Raw genomic sequence first — 16582 nt, 5'->3', positions numbered from 1 at the left:
ATGTGCCTGACTCAGATTTTTTTTTTCTATTTGCATCACATCTAACATGCCGTAACAATGATCATAACTGATTGGACCAAGGGTCCATTTGTTTCACTAATTAATATCTGAAAGTAATCAACAATAAATGTGAAGGAATATTTTCAGTGCACTCCCAAGCATCTTCTCCTAACACACCAGAAGAAAGTGAGAATGCTTATAAACAAGACAGGAGGAAGATGCAGGAAAGAAAGAATCTAATTGGGGAAGAGAGATATGATTAAAAAAACTCAAACTAAAAAGTCTGAAACAAAATCTATGGAAAAATTTTATAACAGTGATTTCACAAGAGGCTAAGAAGTGCACTGATCCTGTCCTAGAAAAGGCTAAATCAAGGAAAGAACACTATGTATCCTAAATCAAATCACTTCAGCAATGAAAGCATGTTGATTACCTGATCCTCTCTTACTAGCTGCCAAAGTTAAGATTCTGGGGTATTTTGTGAAAGTGCTGCACAACAAAAAGTGGACCATTACTACAGAAAGCTCATGTTTGAACCATGATTTTTTTTTTAATTATAAACAATTTTTATAGGAATCAGATATTCTACAGCTATTTCTTGCAAAAATGTTCTCATCACGCAGTTGAACATGAAGTAGTTTCTCCTCACAAACAATAAACTGTTTTATTTGGCAAGAACGGATTTTCATATTGCCTACTTCCCTCTTAAGTGACAGGGACATATAGTGGATGTCTTGGTGTGCAGTATCTAAGGCCTGTACCCAGACACTCATTCTCCCCCACAGGCAGGATGGGGAAAGAATTGGAAAAAGACAAAATCATCGGTTGAGACAAAAATAGTTCAAGAAGTGTAGGAAAAATAAATGATGCAAAGGCAGTCACTCACCACCTACCAGCAACAGAGTGATGACCAGCCAGTGTTTGAGCAACAGCTACTTTGGAACTCATTAAAACATAATCAACTTGTTAAATATTTTTTATGCAAATGAGAAAGAATGCAAATGAGAAGGAATTATGCACAGCTCAATGGCAATACAAAGCATTACTACAACCACAATGGTGACAATGTTACAACAGCTCATAAATCCGCAGTATTACTGATAATAGTACCCATCCTATTATGAAGTCAACAAAATGTTTGCTTTAATGGTATATTGATCATACCATTAATGATCTGAAACAGCTTTGTGTATAACATCACGTGTACTCTTTCATTCTTCCTCTTTTTGGAAAACAGTGTACAGCATTTCAATAAACACGTAAAAGAAAAAGTCAAAAGTAAAGTTAGAAAGAAGTGTTACTTCAGTCTTACCTCAGAACTGTAATCTTCTACTGCAGTGGAAATTTCAATTTCCGGCTAAAACAAAATATTAAAATATTTACAACGATGGCAATCTACAAATATTAAAGAAGATACTTTCCATTCCTTTCTGAGAAGATAGACAGTATTCAAAAAACATAAGAGGTGTCCATTAATGTGGTTTGAATATGTATAGCAAAGGTCACCTTAAATTCCTTGAAATCCCGGATTTAAATAAAAGCAAATTATTTGCTCAAAACCAGGAAAAATTGCACTGTTATGCATTTTCCTTACGTAGATAACAAATATGTGGACATATAATTTTTAATGGGAATCTGTCACAGTTTAGTTGTGCAATATCTTCTAGCAGCACAAATAATCTTTTAAAACTGTCTACTTCAGCCTTCAAAACAGTCTAGTTATTTCTTTGGCTGCTAATACTAAGTATATTTACCAAGGGGTTTATTCAAAGAGAGCTACAGAAAGATGGACAAATAAACTCAAGTTAAGTGGATATGTCTTCTGAGTTAAGAGCTTAATCCACCCCTTGCTAAAAATCAATTAAAAAACTTAAATCCTATGAGCGCACACATCAATCTCCAACAGTGTAAGACTTCAATGTCATTCTTCAGTTGCTTTATTCCCAAAACCTGACCAACCATAATTCATTAAAAAAACCTTCAATTATTAAGCCATCCACACTGTATGCTTCTATTATTCTTTGGTCAGCACAAGTAATTAAATTTTATATAGCCCATCAGAGGGGTTCAGTTTAAAAGCAAATAATTTAAAAAATAATAATTTTATATATATATATATATATATATTTATATATATATATACACACACATACACATTTTGTTAGCAACACAACATAAACAAAGGTATTCATCAGTTCTACCATTAATTTATGGAATCAGAAATAGGTTTCTGTTTCACTATGACTTTAGGTTGCTAGTTAACCTTTCTTTGACCAGCCATGCTTTTTCTTATAGGTAATCGCTTCTAGCAATAAAATTTTATTCTTTAATATTTTCTTTGCTAAGAACATAGTTGATGACTAAAATACACAGAACAGACATCTTGAAGTCCCTTTATAGCCAACTAGCACCTAGGCAGCTACTACCACAATGATAACACATTAGACATAAGTACTTCACAGAAAATCAAAATTAATTTCATTGCTGAACGTTATTCAGAGGAAATACTGCAAGATGATACAGAAAGAAGGAAATCTGCATATGGAAAACAGGATGTCCTTTTCAGAGAACCTTTTTTCTATATGCAGTTAAGCATTACTCAGAAGAGATGTTCTACAGTACTGGATGTCCAACATTATCACAGGACTAACAAAAGAACTTAAAATACTAAATTAGCCACAACTGAGAAGTGATAGCTATGCTCCTTTAGAAAATCCACACAGGTGAATATTCGTTAACAGAATCCATTGACTTTTTAAAGGACTTCAGTGTAAACTGTTATGCAAACATAACTACGAAATTCTAGATTCATTTTTAAACATGGATTAATTAGTAGGCAGAAGCAAAAACAAGTTTATTTTAGCTAGGCCAGTTTGCAAGAAAATTTTAATTACAGAAAAACAGCAAACAAAATCCTGCTGCAGTCTATAATAACGTGGCTTCCAGATAGGATAAATTTAGAAAAGGATTATTAACTAAATATGGTCTTAATCAAGCAAAAACTTCCATATAAAGAACAAGATTTACCAGTGGAACTATCAGTGCATCTCTACTTTATTCTCCTTAAATAAGTCTGCAGTGAGGTACCCCACCACTCAGTGTCTAAATTTCCCACATCAGAAATCACCACCAACAAAGAACTAATCTGAGTGCATAATGAGTTTTCTTGTCTTTGGAAATATGGAACTCAGCCTCATAAATTTTCAAGCTAAAACCCCAAGTGCTTTGTATATACACAAAGACTTTTCTTCTACATGGATAATTTCAGAGTTAGTAAGTCTAACTATACACCACTGTTTATGGAGAGTTTGTCGTTTACCCCAAAGAAAATTTGCAAGATATCCCAGCAGTCCTTGGCCAGATTGTTAATTTTTGTCATAACCATCCAGAGAATCCAGTATCTCCTCTTGAGAAGCTCACTTTATCACTGAACAGATTACTTTCAAATACTGGCTGAGCAAACAGATCTTCATTCTGCAATTTCAATTTTTTTTTATTTTTTTTTTTCAGTGCAAGATGAACTTAACTACTCATCCTAATTCTTTCTACATTTTATTTCACTTTATTCTTCCTTCCCTCCTCACCCCTAATGTTTTCCACTTTATTGTACATCCTGGGATGTTTCTTTCCTAGCTCAAGCCTTTGGTTGCCCTTTGCTTTCATACTTCTAACATGGGAGTGCCGTAACTACATCCAGCAGCTGCACTTTTTCTCATTCAGGTGCCCTCTCTGTTTCTCCATAATCATCACTGTCACTTTTCTTCCTTCTCAAGAATCCTATCCAATGCATCCTCCTTACTCTATTTCTGTTCCTTGTCTGTGAAATCTCAGGGAATAACTAACAATTGCACTAAGTTATGAAAATGAAACAACGAACACGGGACCATATACTTTATTATCTACTTGAGTGAGCAGGTAAGCCATTCTAAAACTTCCACCAAATATATTTGTCCAAGGACCAAGGACTAAAATTCACAGTATAGAAGTTGCAGTGAGATCAATTTCTGTCTGTACAACTACGGGAAGGAAGTCCAGTCAGGATTTTTAGATAGATATGCAGTGTACTCAGGTGTTCTATTTCATGGCATAAAAATAACAATTCCAAATACGAATTCCAGTAAAAGGTGAAATAAGCAAATTGAATTGAAATTTAGGTAGAAAGTAATCCTGCATAATGCCTCCAGTAATCTTGCCTTACTCTCCTGACACAGCAGCCTACAAAGATTTAACACTGGGTGAAAAAGCAAACAGCTCAAAGAAACTGTCTTTAATTCCCTACTGCATGGATTAGCCTGAAACTGCCTGTTACATTGGCTGCCATTTCAGCTAAGCAAGCTCTAATCCAATTATACAGGCTCACCATCTGAAGCACTGCACTTGAAAGAACAAAACCAGTAAATTAAGAAATTCTTTGAAACAATTTCAGAATTTTTCTTCTATCAATACTGCACAAACAGACACTTTAGCAATTATCCTTCAACTCAAAAATATCAATTACTTACTCAAATGAATAAGCAGGGCACTGATAACATGTAACAAAGGAAAATGGTCTCTCAGTTGGGAGTAGCTTTTTTTTCCTTGTGGAAGCAAATACTGTTATAGGAGTCAGTAAGTCATGAACAGTTCAGCAGAGATAAGTTATGAATGAACAGCAATCCCCATGCTTATTCATTTAAATTCATTAATAAAATGAATAAATGAACCAAACTAACATAAGATGCTTTGGTTTTTTTCATTCAGGTCAGAATAAGACAGACCTAAGAAAAACAATGCCTAATCTTAAGAAAAAATCTATGTGAAAAATCTTTTGCAACTGCAGCATAATTTCTTCATTTTTATAACCATGAATGTCTTCTTTTAGCTTTCATAGGCTACTGGGAACAAACTGATTTCATTAGACTTGCTTTGAGCACAGAATTAGATTACATCATCTTGAAAGTCCCTTCCAATCTAAACTATTCTATGTTTTTGTACTTTACCCCATTTCTCCAATTGTAGCAGGGACCTTGACTGAGAGTGAGTGTAACAGCAGAGTCTGAGAACATGCAATCATGATGTATTTCAAAATACGCTGGGCTAGAAAGTTTCTTCATACAATTATCTTATGCGTGTAGACAACAGTATAAGCAATTCCCTCTTTACAGCTCTCTGCCCTATCAGTCCTCTCTCTTTACCTGTAGATAAGCTGATCATTCCTTCCAGCTTCACAAAGTACTCCTTTCTCTTTTCCTTAAAAGACAAAGAAGTCTCATCTTTACACATGTGAAAACGACCATTCTGGTAATTAATGCTGTTTTATAATGCCATTCTCTCCTCAAAGGAAAGCTATGAATTTAACAGACAGTTTCACTGAGTTACTACAGATATTTTTGAAGCTTTGACACGAACTTTTAAGTACAGTAACCTAAATTTTAAGAACAAGTATCTATGATGTTAAGTCTATCTAGTGTACCTACAGGCTTAAAATCGTAAGTTGATCATCAATTACTTCATGAGTTTTCATTCACACACACTGTCATTTGTACTGTCTGTGTCAGAAAAGACTGTGTTCACATGGACAGAACTCAGAATCTGAACTGAACTGCTAGTTCAAAGTGATACTCATTTCCTTTTAGAGGCATTGCTTTCAATAATGAAATAACCTATACTGTAAATAACATCAGCATCTCTTGTTCCTATATACATATTGGTAACAACATAGGTTACTTGAACTTATGCTCACTCGAAACTGACCTGGACTGCCAGTGTATATCACACAAGGCATCTTACAACCTTCCCAGAGCATGTACTTCCAACCATTAGCAAGCAGGATTATAGTAGTAAAAGTAGAGTATCTGTTTATTAGTCTCTTAAGCCATCCAGTGCTAAGTAGTGTTTTCTAAATTCACTCCTCGTTAACAAGAAAGACTCTAAGTATGTAATGTATACAAGAAAGATGCTTAGCTTTACATTTTGCTGTAGCCATGGTTGCAGGGATCAAAAAACCACAGCAATTTGTAAACTTTTAATAAAACAAAATGCATAAAATGAAGCAATAAAACAAACGCTTGTCTATTTATGGAGTACAAACAAAATTTCTATGATCTATGGTACACTGACTATGGAAAACAAGATGCCAGCAGACAAGTAGAAAACACTCTGGGTATTTTAAAGACAGAAAGCAGAGGCAAGGAAACCATATGCATAGCCTCAAATAATTTATTTCCATTCCCAAAATTAATAGATTATTTTGCCTCCCAATCTGTAAACTATAGTTTACACCAACAGTTTACAACAACAAACTTACCTCACTGGTGTAAGCCTGGATGTGTTTGATAATTTCTCCACTGTGCAAAGTTCTTGTAACAGCAAAGTCAGCAGTTGCAGCTGCTCCTCTTCGGCTGCCGCATGTAGATGTTTCATCACCTCGAGATCTATCAGTATCAATCCCATCCTGTATTGATTCTTCATCTTTGATGCTTGCTGTTTTCCTTTTCTTTTTCTGCTTCTTTGATGTGCTCTGTCCATCACTTTGTGCTTTCCTCTGCCTAAACTGGGCAAGCTGTACAGAAGACAAAATCTTGTTAAAGGTGAAAGTTTTCCTCTTTATTACTAAAGACATCCCCCATGCAGAGTGGCTTACCAGCTGCTCTACATAAAGCTTCAAACTAATCACTACCTGGAAGTTAATGCTGCATATATCAAGACAGATTCACATTCTATCTCTATTCGCACAGTTTGTTTTTAAAAATCTTCAAAGAAAAACAACATTCTATTATGAATACCTTTAAGGTTTCGTACTGGCCAGTTACAGTTTCACAGACAAGAAACCAAGGAATCAAAGCATCCAAAGGTAAAGGTACAAATGTCATTGTAAAGCACAAGCGTGATAAAAATCTCTGATTTCACAGTACCTAATAACTCAAAAATAATTTATAGAAATTACTTTTTTCCTATTCCAGAAACAGATAAAAACAATCTCTTATAGTAGCGCTTATCAAATCTTTTTTTAATAAAGTTGTTTAAAAAAAATAATTGTTAGAACATAAGAAAGCACCTGAAGGCACTGAAAACATCATAAAGAAACAGTGAAATATATAATAAGGGAATAATCTACAGACAGCGAGCAAATCAGAAGATACTCACTACCTTGTAGCAAAACATGATGGTGAACAAAAAGTCACAGGTGAGCCAAGCACACAGTTGAAAAACCAATTAGTATATAAGCTATTCAAATACTGTAAGACACTGTCTTTTGAAGAGCTTATTACTTTTAATCACTTCATAGTGGTTTACACAAGAAAATCCATTTAAAATATTTTTCCTTAGCAACAGAATTTCTGTTCCAATAAGAAAAACAACCCTGGCGGGTTTTACCAATTAAAATCCAAAACTACATCAGTCCCAACAATAACATCTGGTAACATACAACATTATATTCCAAATAAAAAGTCCAATGACTCTTTAAGCTGGAGTATATTTCATAAATGTAGCTCTAAAGTAAATACACAGCATAACAAATACCATCAAGCTCTAAATACTTTTTACATTAACTGCTACACACGTCAGGCATTCTTTACAAATTTACTGTGATTTCAAGTAAAGCTACAGTAAAATAGCAAGTTGGCACATGATATTCACCACCCGAGAAAGCCAGGCTTCCATTCAGCCTCTTCAGCACACTCAGAGCAAGCTGGACATGAGGATGCCCCTTTCCAGGCACTGTTCTGCTACAGCATGAGCCGTCACTTGCAGAGCTCCGTAGTTCTCGTTTGGCCTCAGGATGGCTGGGAGGCCATAAAGTAAGTAAATGTGTCACTTGCAGATCAGGTCTCACTTCTGGCAAGTTTATCCTTTAGTCCCTTTATTCGTATTTCTCTGTGGCTTCCTTCTCTGCAGCCCCAGGACGACTGACAGCTTGGCATATGGCTCCTGCTCTGTTTACAGTGGACCTGAAGATTTGCTGAGCCAAATATGCTCACCTACGTATTTAACGCTTACTTCCACCCTAATTAGTTCAACTTCAGGAATTTTTCTCTATTTTTAAAATCTGTAACTTCCCTTATTTCACAAAAACCTACCAGAGCTTATACACTCCATAAATTCTGAACAAAAAGGAAACGCTAGTCTCCTCCTGTCTTCAAAGTGTCAGGAAGAAAATGCACTTAGAAAAACACGCTTCCCAAAATGGGAATCTTCCCAAAAATGGGAAGATTCTGTCTCCTTACAGTACTGCCACATTCACTTAAAATCACCAATTTACCTCAAAAATTAGTTTTTAATTTATCATAAAAAAGCAGACTACGTCCAAATGCCACATGGAAATAAAACAGCATCTGATTTTAGTTTGACCAATTGCTTATATATATATATTCATTATTTTTAAATAATGCAAGACACGTAGATTCACTGGTCAAGAGCTCTCTTTTCCAATTTGATTGAAACCTTCTGGAGTGGAAAATTAAGTTGGCTTTTTTAAAGCTGCTTTACAGTCTTCTTTTGTCTGCAAAATTAGATGTCTATCTCAAGGACAACTGAATTATTCCATTACTGAATACTCCCCTCAAGTATTATGAATATTTCAGATGAAGCACAGAGGGATGCCAGATTTCTCTCCTAAAATTAAGTTGTCAATCTGCACTAGTTAAGAATTTACTGATCAAACCCTACCAGGTCAGTTGCAAACACAACTTAATTGAACACTGCTGTGGATGGGCACACATGAAAGCTGGAAATGATGCATTTTATATCACACAGGTTCCCAACTGATAATTTCTGTATGAGCATCTAGTATCTTGGAAATAATTACACTGTTAATGGCAGATGCACTTACAAATAATGGCAATATATACCCAGCACATTCACATATACACAGAAGTATCGACTAATGGAACTTGACTTCAAATTAATGGTTTAAATTGAAGTAATAAGTTAGATATGAGAGAAGCATTATAACAAAAAGCTACTGCTGAGCAAATGCATCCTATGGTTCTCAGCTCAAGACAGCAGTCTCAGATGCAGAATTCCTTCAGGAAATGGAATTTAGGAGCTCAAGCTGAGGATCTGGCTACATTTCAATGACAAGCAGGAAAAAAAAAAAGCCCATCAGCAGTCACGGGAACTATGGAAAAAACCTTTTAGAATTGAAACAGAAAACTACTTCCACAGTTTGGAGTTCTAGAAAAATATGTTTTTGAATGCAAACAAAATTCATGCCACCATTCATTCCTTTATCTTGCCTTTTAGGTACACCAGCTTGTAAATAAAGCCTGTGGAGGACTTAACATTGCATTTGCAATGTCTCTGAAACAACTCATGTCTTCATCGAGTTACAAAAGGTCTGAGCAAAAGATGCAAACTCAGCAGTTACTGATGAAGCAGGAAGGATCCCACCCCAGTCACTGAAAGCCTCAGAACTGGCTCAGAACTGGAAGGAGCACGAGGGACTGAGCACCTTACATTGCACATTTGTTTGTTTTCAGGCTTAGAATTCCAGAGGTACCATTTACAGCAGTCACCCAGCTCTCCGTTAATTTGATAAATGGGAAGTGATTAAACGTCAGCACTAAATTCTGAGGATGCACAAGACATTGCACCTCTTAGAAAAACACTTAGCAGAAGTCACAGGCATAGAACAGAGAAGCATGCAGAACACAAATAAGTAATCGCTACGCTTTTCAAAGCAGTTTCCCCACAACAAAGTAGTGACTGAATATAAGAACTTAGGTACTTAGAAGATTAATATATCTAGTTCTCTCCCTTACAAATCCCAGAACAACACAGGACAGACCTTAGCAAGACTACCCAGACAAGATACAAAATTACTTAAGCTTTTAAACTTTGGTATCCTGTAACAGGCAGAAAATCAGAAAAGCAGAGAATAATCCAGTACTATTAGGAACTAAAAGCTCTTGAGAAAGAAGCACATTAACTTGTATAGCAGCAGAGATGACTTGTGTAAACCACATCACTCATTAAAACTGAATAAATAATGCTGTTGTTATAATTATAGTAGTAAATAAAACATCTTCAGCACACTCTGCGATAATTGTGCCAGAAATTTTAATTGCAAGGATCTGCTGCATACCAATTGAATTCAAATATAGTCTGACTGAACTACAGGTATATTTTTATAGCTATATTTTTATTTGATACACACAGGAGTCCTTAAAACAGAAACATATTAAGCTCTGTTTAAAACAAGTTGTTGTCCTATTCCTATTTGCTGCTACTTATCAGTCCTTAACATTCCTCTACAATAAATCACATCTGCGTGGTGTCATTTGCAGACCTACAACAGTTAGCAGGAATTGAAATGCCTCTGAAGAGAGCTGGTATGAAATAAGACAAACAATTTTTGCTACACCTATTGCTTTAAAAAAAAAAAATAATCCATAACCTCTAGAACAAAAAGTTTTATGTATAGTACATCCTGTACGGGTACTGTTATAGGGTTATGCCTCTTCTACCTGCACACAAACAGTACTGGATTTGGATTTTCAAATTCAGATACACACCTTTTACAGAAGGAGCAGGATCTGTTCATCAGCCACAGTTCCTCTTAAGCAGAGTAGAGAGATGAGCTATGAACTTACACAGACAAAACAAAAAAAAGCACCTCAAAGGAGTTGCTACAGGCAAGCAATTTTTCTTTTCTCCTTTTACAATGTACAATAAAAACATGAGTGGAGATCTACACCATGGCCTTGCATATCTCATCTATTATCATTTTGAAAGATGTTCCAGATCCTGCTTGAACTTCAGATGAATGGGATAAACAAACAGAAGAGGACTTCCCTTAATTGGGAGTTCTCAGCCTGCTGTCCACACTGTATAGGACCAGCTCACCTCTGAATCAGTCAGTGTAAGACAAGGACTTCTGAATATTATCCATAGCTCAGAGATGTGGTCAGTGGCTCAAAGCCAAGTTCTTAGCCATCACAAATGGAGTTACACTTGGTCCTGTACTAGTCAGTGCCTTTATGGATAATACAGATGATGAGACTGAATGCATCTTAACCAAGTTCATGGATGAACATGAATGGAAAGGCAGATACACCAGAAGGAAGTGCCACCGTACAGAGAGACCCCAGGAGACTGGAAGATGAAGCCAACAAGAACTGTAGGAGGTTTAACAAAGATAAAGGTCAAGTCCTGCACACAGAATGCAATTATGTCATGCAGCAGTGAAGGGCTGGGAACTGAGTGGCCTGGTGAGCAGCTCTGCTGAAGGGGTCTTGTGAGTTCTGGTGGGCAACAAGCTGAGCAGGAGCATGCAGAACGCCCTCACAACAAAGGGAAACTCCTTTGAAAGGGCTGCTGCTAACGCCTACCATAGCAAATAAGAAAGACATGAATACAACAGTCTGTACACCAATTTTGGGATTAAATGTTTTATTCTGTGACTGAAAAAACCCCAAATCCTGTTTTGTGAATCAGAATTTGATAGTAATAAAGCCATTCATTATCGGAGAATCTGATCTCACAATATAAAGGAAAAAAGGTAGCAAACCCAACAAACAACTCCTAACTGCAGTTAGGATGATGTAAATGTTAAGTTTAAAAGCAGAGAGCATATCTAAAACCTTCCACCCAGCAGATGGAAGTTCTCCACCAGAGCAGGATCTGTATCCAGGCGCACTGAGGATAGGCAAAAGCAAAGTAGTGCTCTTTGGCAGGTGTTGCTTGGGACTTGCTGAAAGAGAAGAGTCACAGATCTGATGGAGAAAGGGTTGTTTATTCTGTGCATAGAGTGAATGCTGAACAGTTTGCTCTGAGCTGCATCTGAAATTATAGCATGCATTGTAGGAAACCGTACAGGCAGGTGGTAACTAACATTTGTCTCAAAATCAGAAATACTCTTAACAAGAACACAAGGTGACACTCAGGTGCACCATGAGTCTAAACGAAGCTCAAAAATAGCCCTTCAGTTGAAAGGCTCTGGTCTTTCCAATTATAATGCTCTGAATTCTCATCACCAAACGATAATAAGGTAAACTTTCTGAATCATTAGTGAGAAAGTGAAACCAAATTATTTGGAATATGACTGACTGCTATCTTGTTTTAAAATGTGAAGTATTAACTTAAGGTTCATCTGTGTTAGTAATGACAGATCATAAACTCCCTTCACCACATGTAAGCAATTACTGCTACAAAGACTTTCAATGACATAGAAGCAGAGATCTGGCTTGGGATTACAATGCACAGATATGTTCCATGAAGTCTCGACTTAAGTGTTTTGCAATCCAAGAAGGGCAAACCAAAAAGGCCAATCTGAATTTGAATTTTAGGCATCACTCACAGGCATGTGATTCACAGATCTGTTCTGGTTCAAGTCTATGTCCAAGCTGTCTATTCCACTGTCCCCTTAATAAATGAAGAAATATCTACTGTCATCACTCATATTCATACTGTGAAGTTCTCTCTCATCTGGCTTTATTATGCTGTTATACAATAGCATTTTTACATTCAACGGCAGCAGAAAAGAGACTCAAAAAAGGGATAGGGAAGACAGTCCACAAAGCAGCAAGAAGATATGGGCAGGATAGCCCTACCCAGGCTATTTATTTCCTATCAGGCCAGCAAATTTATAAATTCACCATGGTCTGCCCCTACAGAGGTGCTGAACAGGATATCTAGCAGCTGTATTAGATAAGAAAGTGGCACTCCATCTCTTTTTGTCCTATACACAACAGATTTCAGCACTGAAGGTTGCATTTTCAAAGTACTTACTCAAGAACAAATTTATAGTACTGCCTACAGTTTCCAAGATTCCAATACCTATCCTAAGGAAAGAATGACAGAGAGAGATGAATGGAAAATAATCAAATACAGAAGACAGATAGCCTTCTTTCTAGTGATTGATTTAAAGTCACCCCAAAATCTTAGATTTATTGTATTCCACTGATCACCTAGTAAGAGAGAATCATAACTCTTTCCAAATTTTGAGATAAAAACCTACAGAATGTAGATACTTAAATAAGAAACTTAAAAATATGTTCAACATTCATGTGTCATAGCTGGAAAGCTGAATTATACTATTAGTAAATAATTAATGTTCTTTGCAAGTCTTATTCTGGTTATCTTTTGAGGCAAATGACACTTTAGTTTAGTTGTTCATTTCAGAAGATGCTCATTTAAATAAATGAGAAACATTAGGTTTAATGAAGAAGAAAATCACCCAGGAATAAGATATTTCTGCTCACTAGTATGCGGCACTCACAGTTAGATTTTCCCAACTGATGTGCAAGACCTCAGAATGTCTTCTTTGTGGAAACTTAAGTAGTTCATGAGAGCTTGAGACTTCCACCTTCAGAAACAGCCATTCCTTGGCAGTGCCTTGCACAAGGCCTGCAGGATCACCGGCTGAAGTACCATGGAGAACAACTCAAGACAGTGGGAGCAACAGGAGGCAGGGCAACTCTCTCCATCTTTTTAGCAATCTGTATTGATTCAGACAGTACTGATGCCAGCGCTAATAACCAAGGGCACTGAACTTGAATGAACCCCTCCAGATGGCTCTGTGAGCTGGAAAGCCTCTGAATTAGCGTGGTTCTGATCTGGTCTGGTCTTCTATGTCCCAAGAATTTAAATAGGAACAGACCGAGGAACAGCTAAGTTCATTACAGCTGGGTTATTTTCTGGGTAAGCAATGAGAGCATTTTCATACACTTAACTTTCAAGTGTGGTTATAATGACAGAGACTGAAGTAGACCAAACACGTTTTGGTGCTCCACTGCTATGAGAAAAGTCCAATTAAAACAAATTAGCTATTACCAAATAGCCTGATTGGTCTCTTTAATTAATTTACTATTACACATATCATACTTTTTTTTTTTTACATTGCTCTACTGACTTTTTATTGTTCTTCTACTGAGTGCAAGAACTTCAAACAGAGGGTGAAAAAAAGCGTCCAAATTGTGTTAGTACTCTCCCAAAATGAAGAGGAAATCAGTGGACTGGGACAACCAGTTTGTGACAAAAATCAGAGGGCAACAGAAAGCTTGTTTCATGCTGCTCTATAAAAAAAGCGCAGATCATCAGTGGAAGAGGCCTAAAACATATAAGAAGTCTTTGCTGCAACAAGGCCATGGGAGCAGAGATAAAGCAGAGCCACTTTCACTCTATATTAGAGAGGGAGATAAGCTGTTGGGCTAGCTCATGAGGTACATTCTGTCCTACACTTCTGGCCAGAATTTCAAAGGGCTGGTAATAATGGGCAGGCAAAGAGAAGCAAAGAGGAAGTTATACTGATAGAAACACACTCCTTTTGTTCCAGAAAGATGATCCATAATGCCAGCTTTAATTGTAAACTGGATTTTGAAGTTTTCTTCAGCTCGGCTGAAAACAGCAATGGCATAGGGACAAACTCAGATGTCAACATCCTACAACCTTTTGAAACAATATCTGGAGGAGAGGTGGGGGAAGAAAAGGAACCATCACACTGTTAATGAAAATCTTTCTATTCTCAACAAGGAAAAATGTTCCCCTCTCTCCTCCCATAGCTTTTAAAAAATTATTCAGCTTGCCCAAACCAGGAGATTCCACATTAGACATAGAATCTGATAAAATAAACTTTAACAAAGGAGATACAAATGTTTTAGTCATATTTTATTCTTACAAGAGAAAATAATAGAAAACAAGAGTTTTATTTCTTACTTTCTTAAACTGTTTGTTTTTGACATGTATCATATCATTTTTTTTCCACAGATTTCTGAAGATGAACCAGAAAACATCACTGCCTTGCCATTCCGTTACCATACATTCACACTTCATGACAGTTTTCAAAATCTGCACCCAGCAGATAGGTTTGTATATTAATTAACTGATGAATCCTAATTTAAGGATTTGGGTACTCTAAGAGCATTAGTTGCTTTTCATACAGTTACACTACCATTCTTTGGACTGCAGGAACATCTCATAGCTCTTTAGAAATAAAAGTATCAGTATACAACCTCAGGCACTGACCAACTTTACATGTTGTCACAGTCTTCAAAGGAGTCACAAAAATAAGTCACTGTCTATAACACCACAAAGATTTTCCACACGCCACCATGTTTATGTTCACAAAAGTACTGACCCTCAGCAACTGAACAGTACGTACTCAGGCTAACAAGTCACTGCTCAGCTGGACCCTTGGGTGTTTTGGTATCTGCATAAGGAACCGAGCGACTTCAGCTACGGCATCCATGTAAGGACAGCACAGGACACTAAACATGACGTAAACGTAGATGAGGTGCTATTAGCTAACACTGCTGCTGTTTTAAAGGCATATATGACAGCCTTCTAAACAGAAGGCAAATGAAAGTCTCTGCATTACAGAAGCTTTACAATTATTATTAGTACTAGCATTTAGTTTTATGACTGCTTTTTCTTTTGGTACAGTGATGCAGCAAAATTACAACACTGAACTTTACATTTACAGCAGTTCATTTCTGCAAGTCAACTCAACAATAACCAGGATTAATTTATTTTCAACCTCAGAACAGTACTTCATTTTCACAATCAATTATTTACACAGAACGTTTAAGTGAATAATATAATATACGCCACAAGAAAGAGAAATAAAGAACTCGGCAATGGACATTAAGATGAGTTTCAACTGGGCTTCTAAAGAGAAGCAATAGCAGCAATACAGTGAACAAACATAGGCATCAAATCAACGCATTCAGAACTTGAACTTTTGGCACTAGCACAGACATCAGACACATCAGTAAGCACGTTACCTCCTGTAACACTTAAAGAAATTATCACCAATCTGAGCACTGCTTATGTAGTTATTTCTTAAAACAACTGTTTTAGCACCTGTTCTTCAATGAGCGTATTCTTATATCAGCTATATAACTATACATAGTTAAATCAGCTGCTGGAGATTCATTTAATTAATCCCCTGGAATTCTTTCAGGATAACAATTTATTTTCAGAAAACAACCGCAATGCCGTAACAGGTTAAGCATTTCAGTATGTCTATTTGGGTCTTTAAAAAAAAAAAAAAAAATTGAGTGAAAATAAATGCCTTGCAGAACAGTAGTAGTCCAAAAAGCAAAGACAACAGTGTCATCATATACTACATGCTAGTACTAACTAAATCTCTATCTTGTTCAGTATTTTTTTTCCCCCCCCACATACTGCCATTCTTCCCCACGAAATATAGGAAAGCATTCTGACACCACAAAGCACTGGAAAACTAAGAGTCTCTCCCCTAAGCACAAGGTAACACTAAATAAAAATCTATGTTCCCGTAGTAATGGATGGAAAGAAAGGATTTCTCCTGGTAAAAAGAATGAAAGAAGTTATTTTACTGTCTAATATTTGGACCTTTTTCTCCTTAAAATCCTTCCTACCCACAGTCAACCGTAATTTATCCTCCAGCAAAACAGGAACCATGTGTTTATTTTATGGGAACCCTAAAGTCACAAAGGTGTATAGTTTCAGGGAGAAGCAGCCCACTGTTTTCCTATAAGTGAAAAAAATATACTACTACAAAATGGCTCAGATTCATATTACTGTTTGTTTTGAATTGAAAGAAAATTACAATTGTCCTAGCTCCTCTATAAACATCTATAAATCAAAGGATAGATTGCAACTAAAGCTATGAATTTAC

General features: G+C 36.4%; 1 protein-coding gene across 5 annotated transcripts in view; it reads right to left on the bottom strand.

The window, feature by feature from the left end:
• AKAP9 (A-kinase anchoring protein 9) overlaps positions 1-16582 on the bottom strand; it is a 102117-nt gene that overhangs the window by 70271 nt on the left and 15264 nt on the right. For all 5 annotated transcript variants that reach the window (XM_048950312.1, XM_048950308.1, XM_048950309.1 and 2 more), the window contains exons 2-3: positions 6287-6541; positions 1313-1357 (exon numbers count right to left, since the gene is read on the bottom strand). In XM_048950312.1, the coding sequence (XP_048806269.1) occupies positions 1313-1357; positions 6287-6541 (300 nt within the window). The remainder of the gene's footprint in view (positions 1-1312; positions 1358-6286; positions 6542-16582) is intronic.

The sequence above is a fragment of the Lagopus muta genome, chromosome 7 (genome assembly GCF_023343835.1).
Source record: "Lagopus muta isolate bLagMut1 chromosome 7, bLagMut1 primary, whole genome shotgun sequence".
Taxonomy (NCBI): Eukaryota; Metazoa; Chordata; class Aves; order Galliformes; family Phasianidae; genus Lagopus; species Lagopus muta.
Note: the sequence above shows the minus strand (reverse complement) of the source record. Positions and strands in the feature narration are given on the sequence as shown.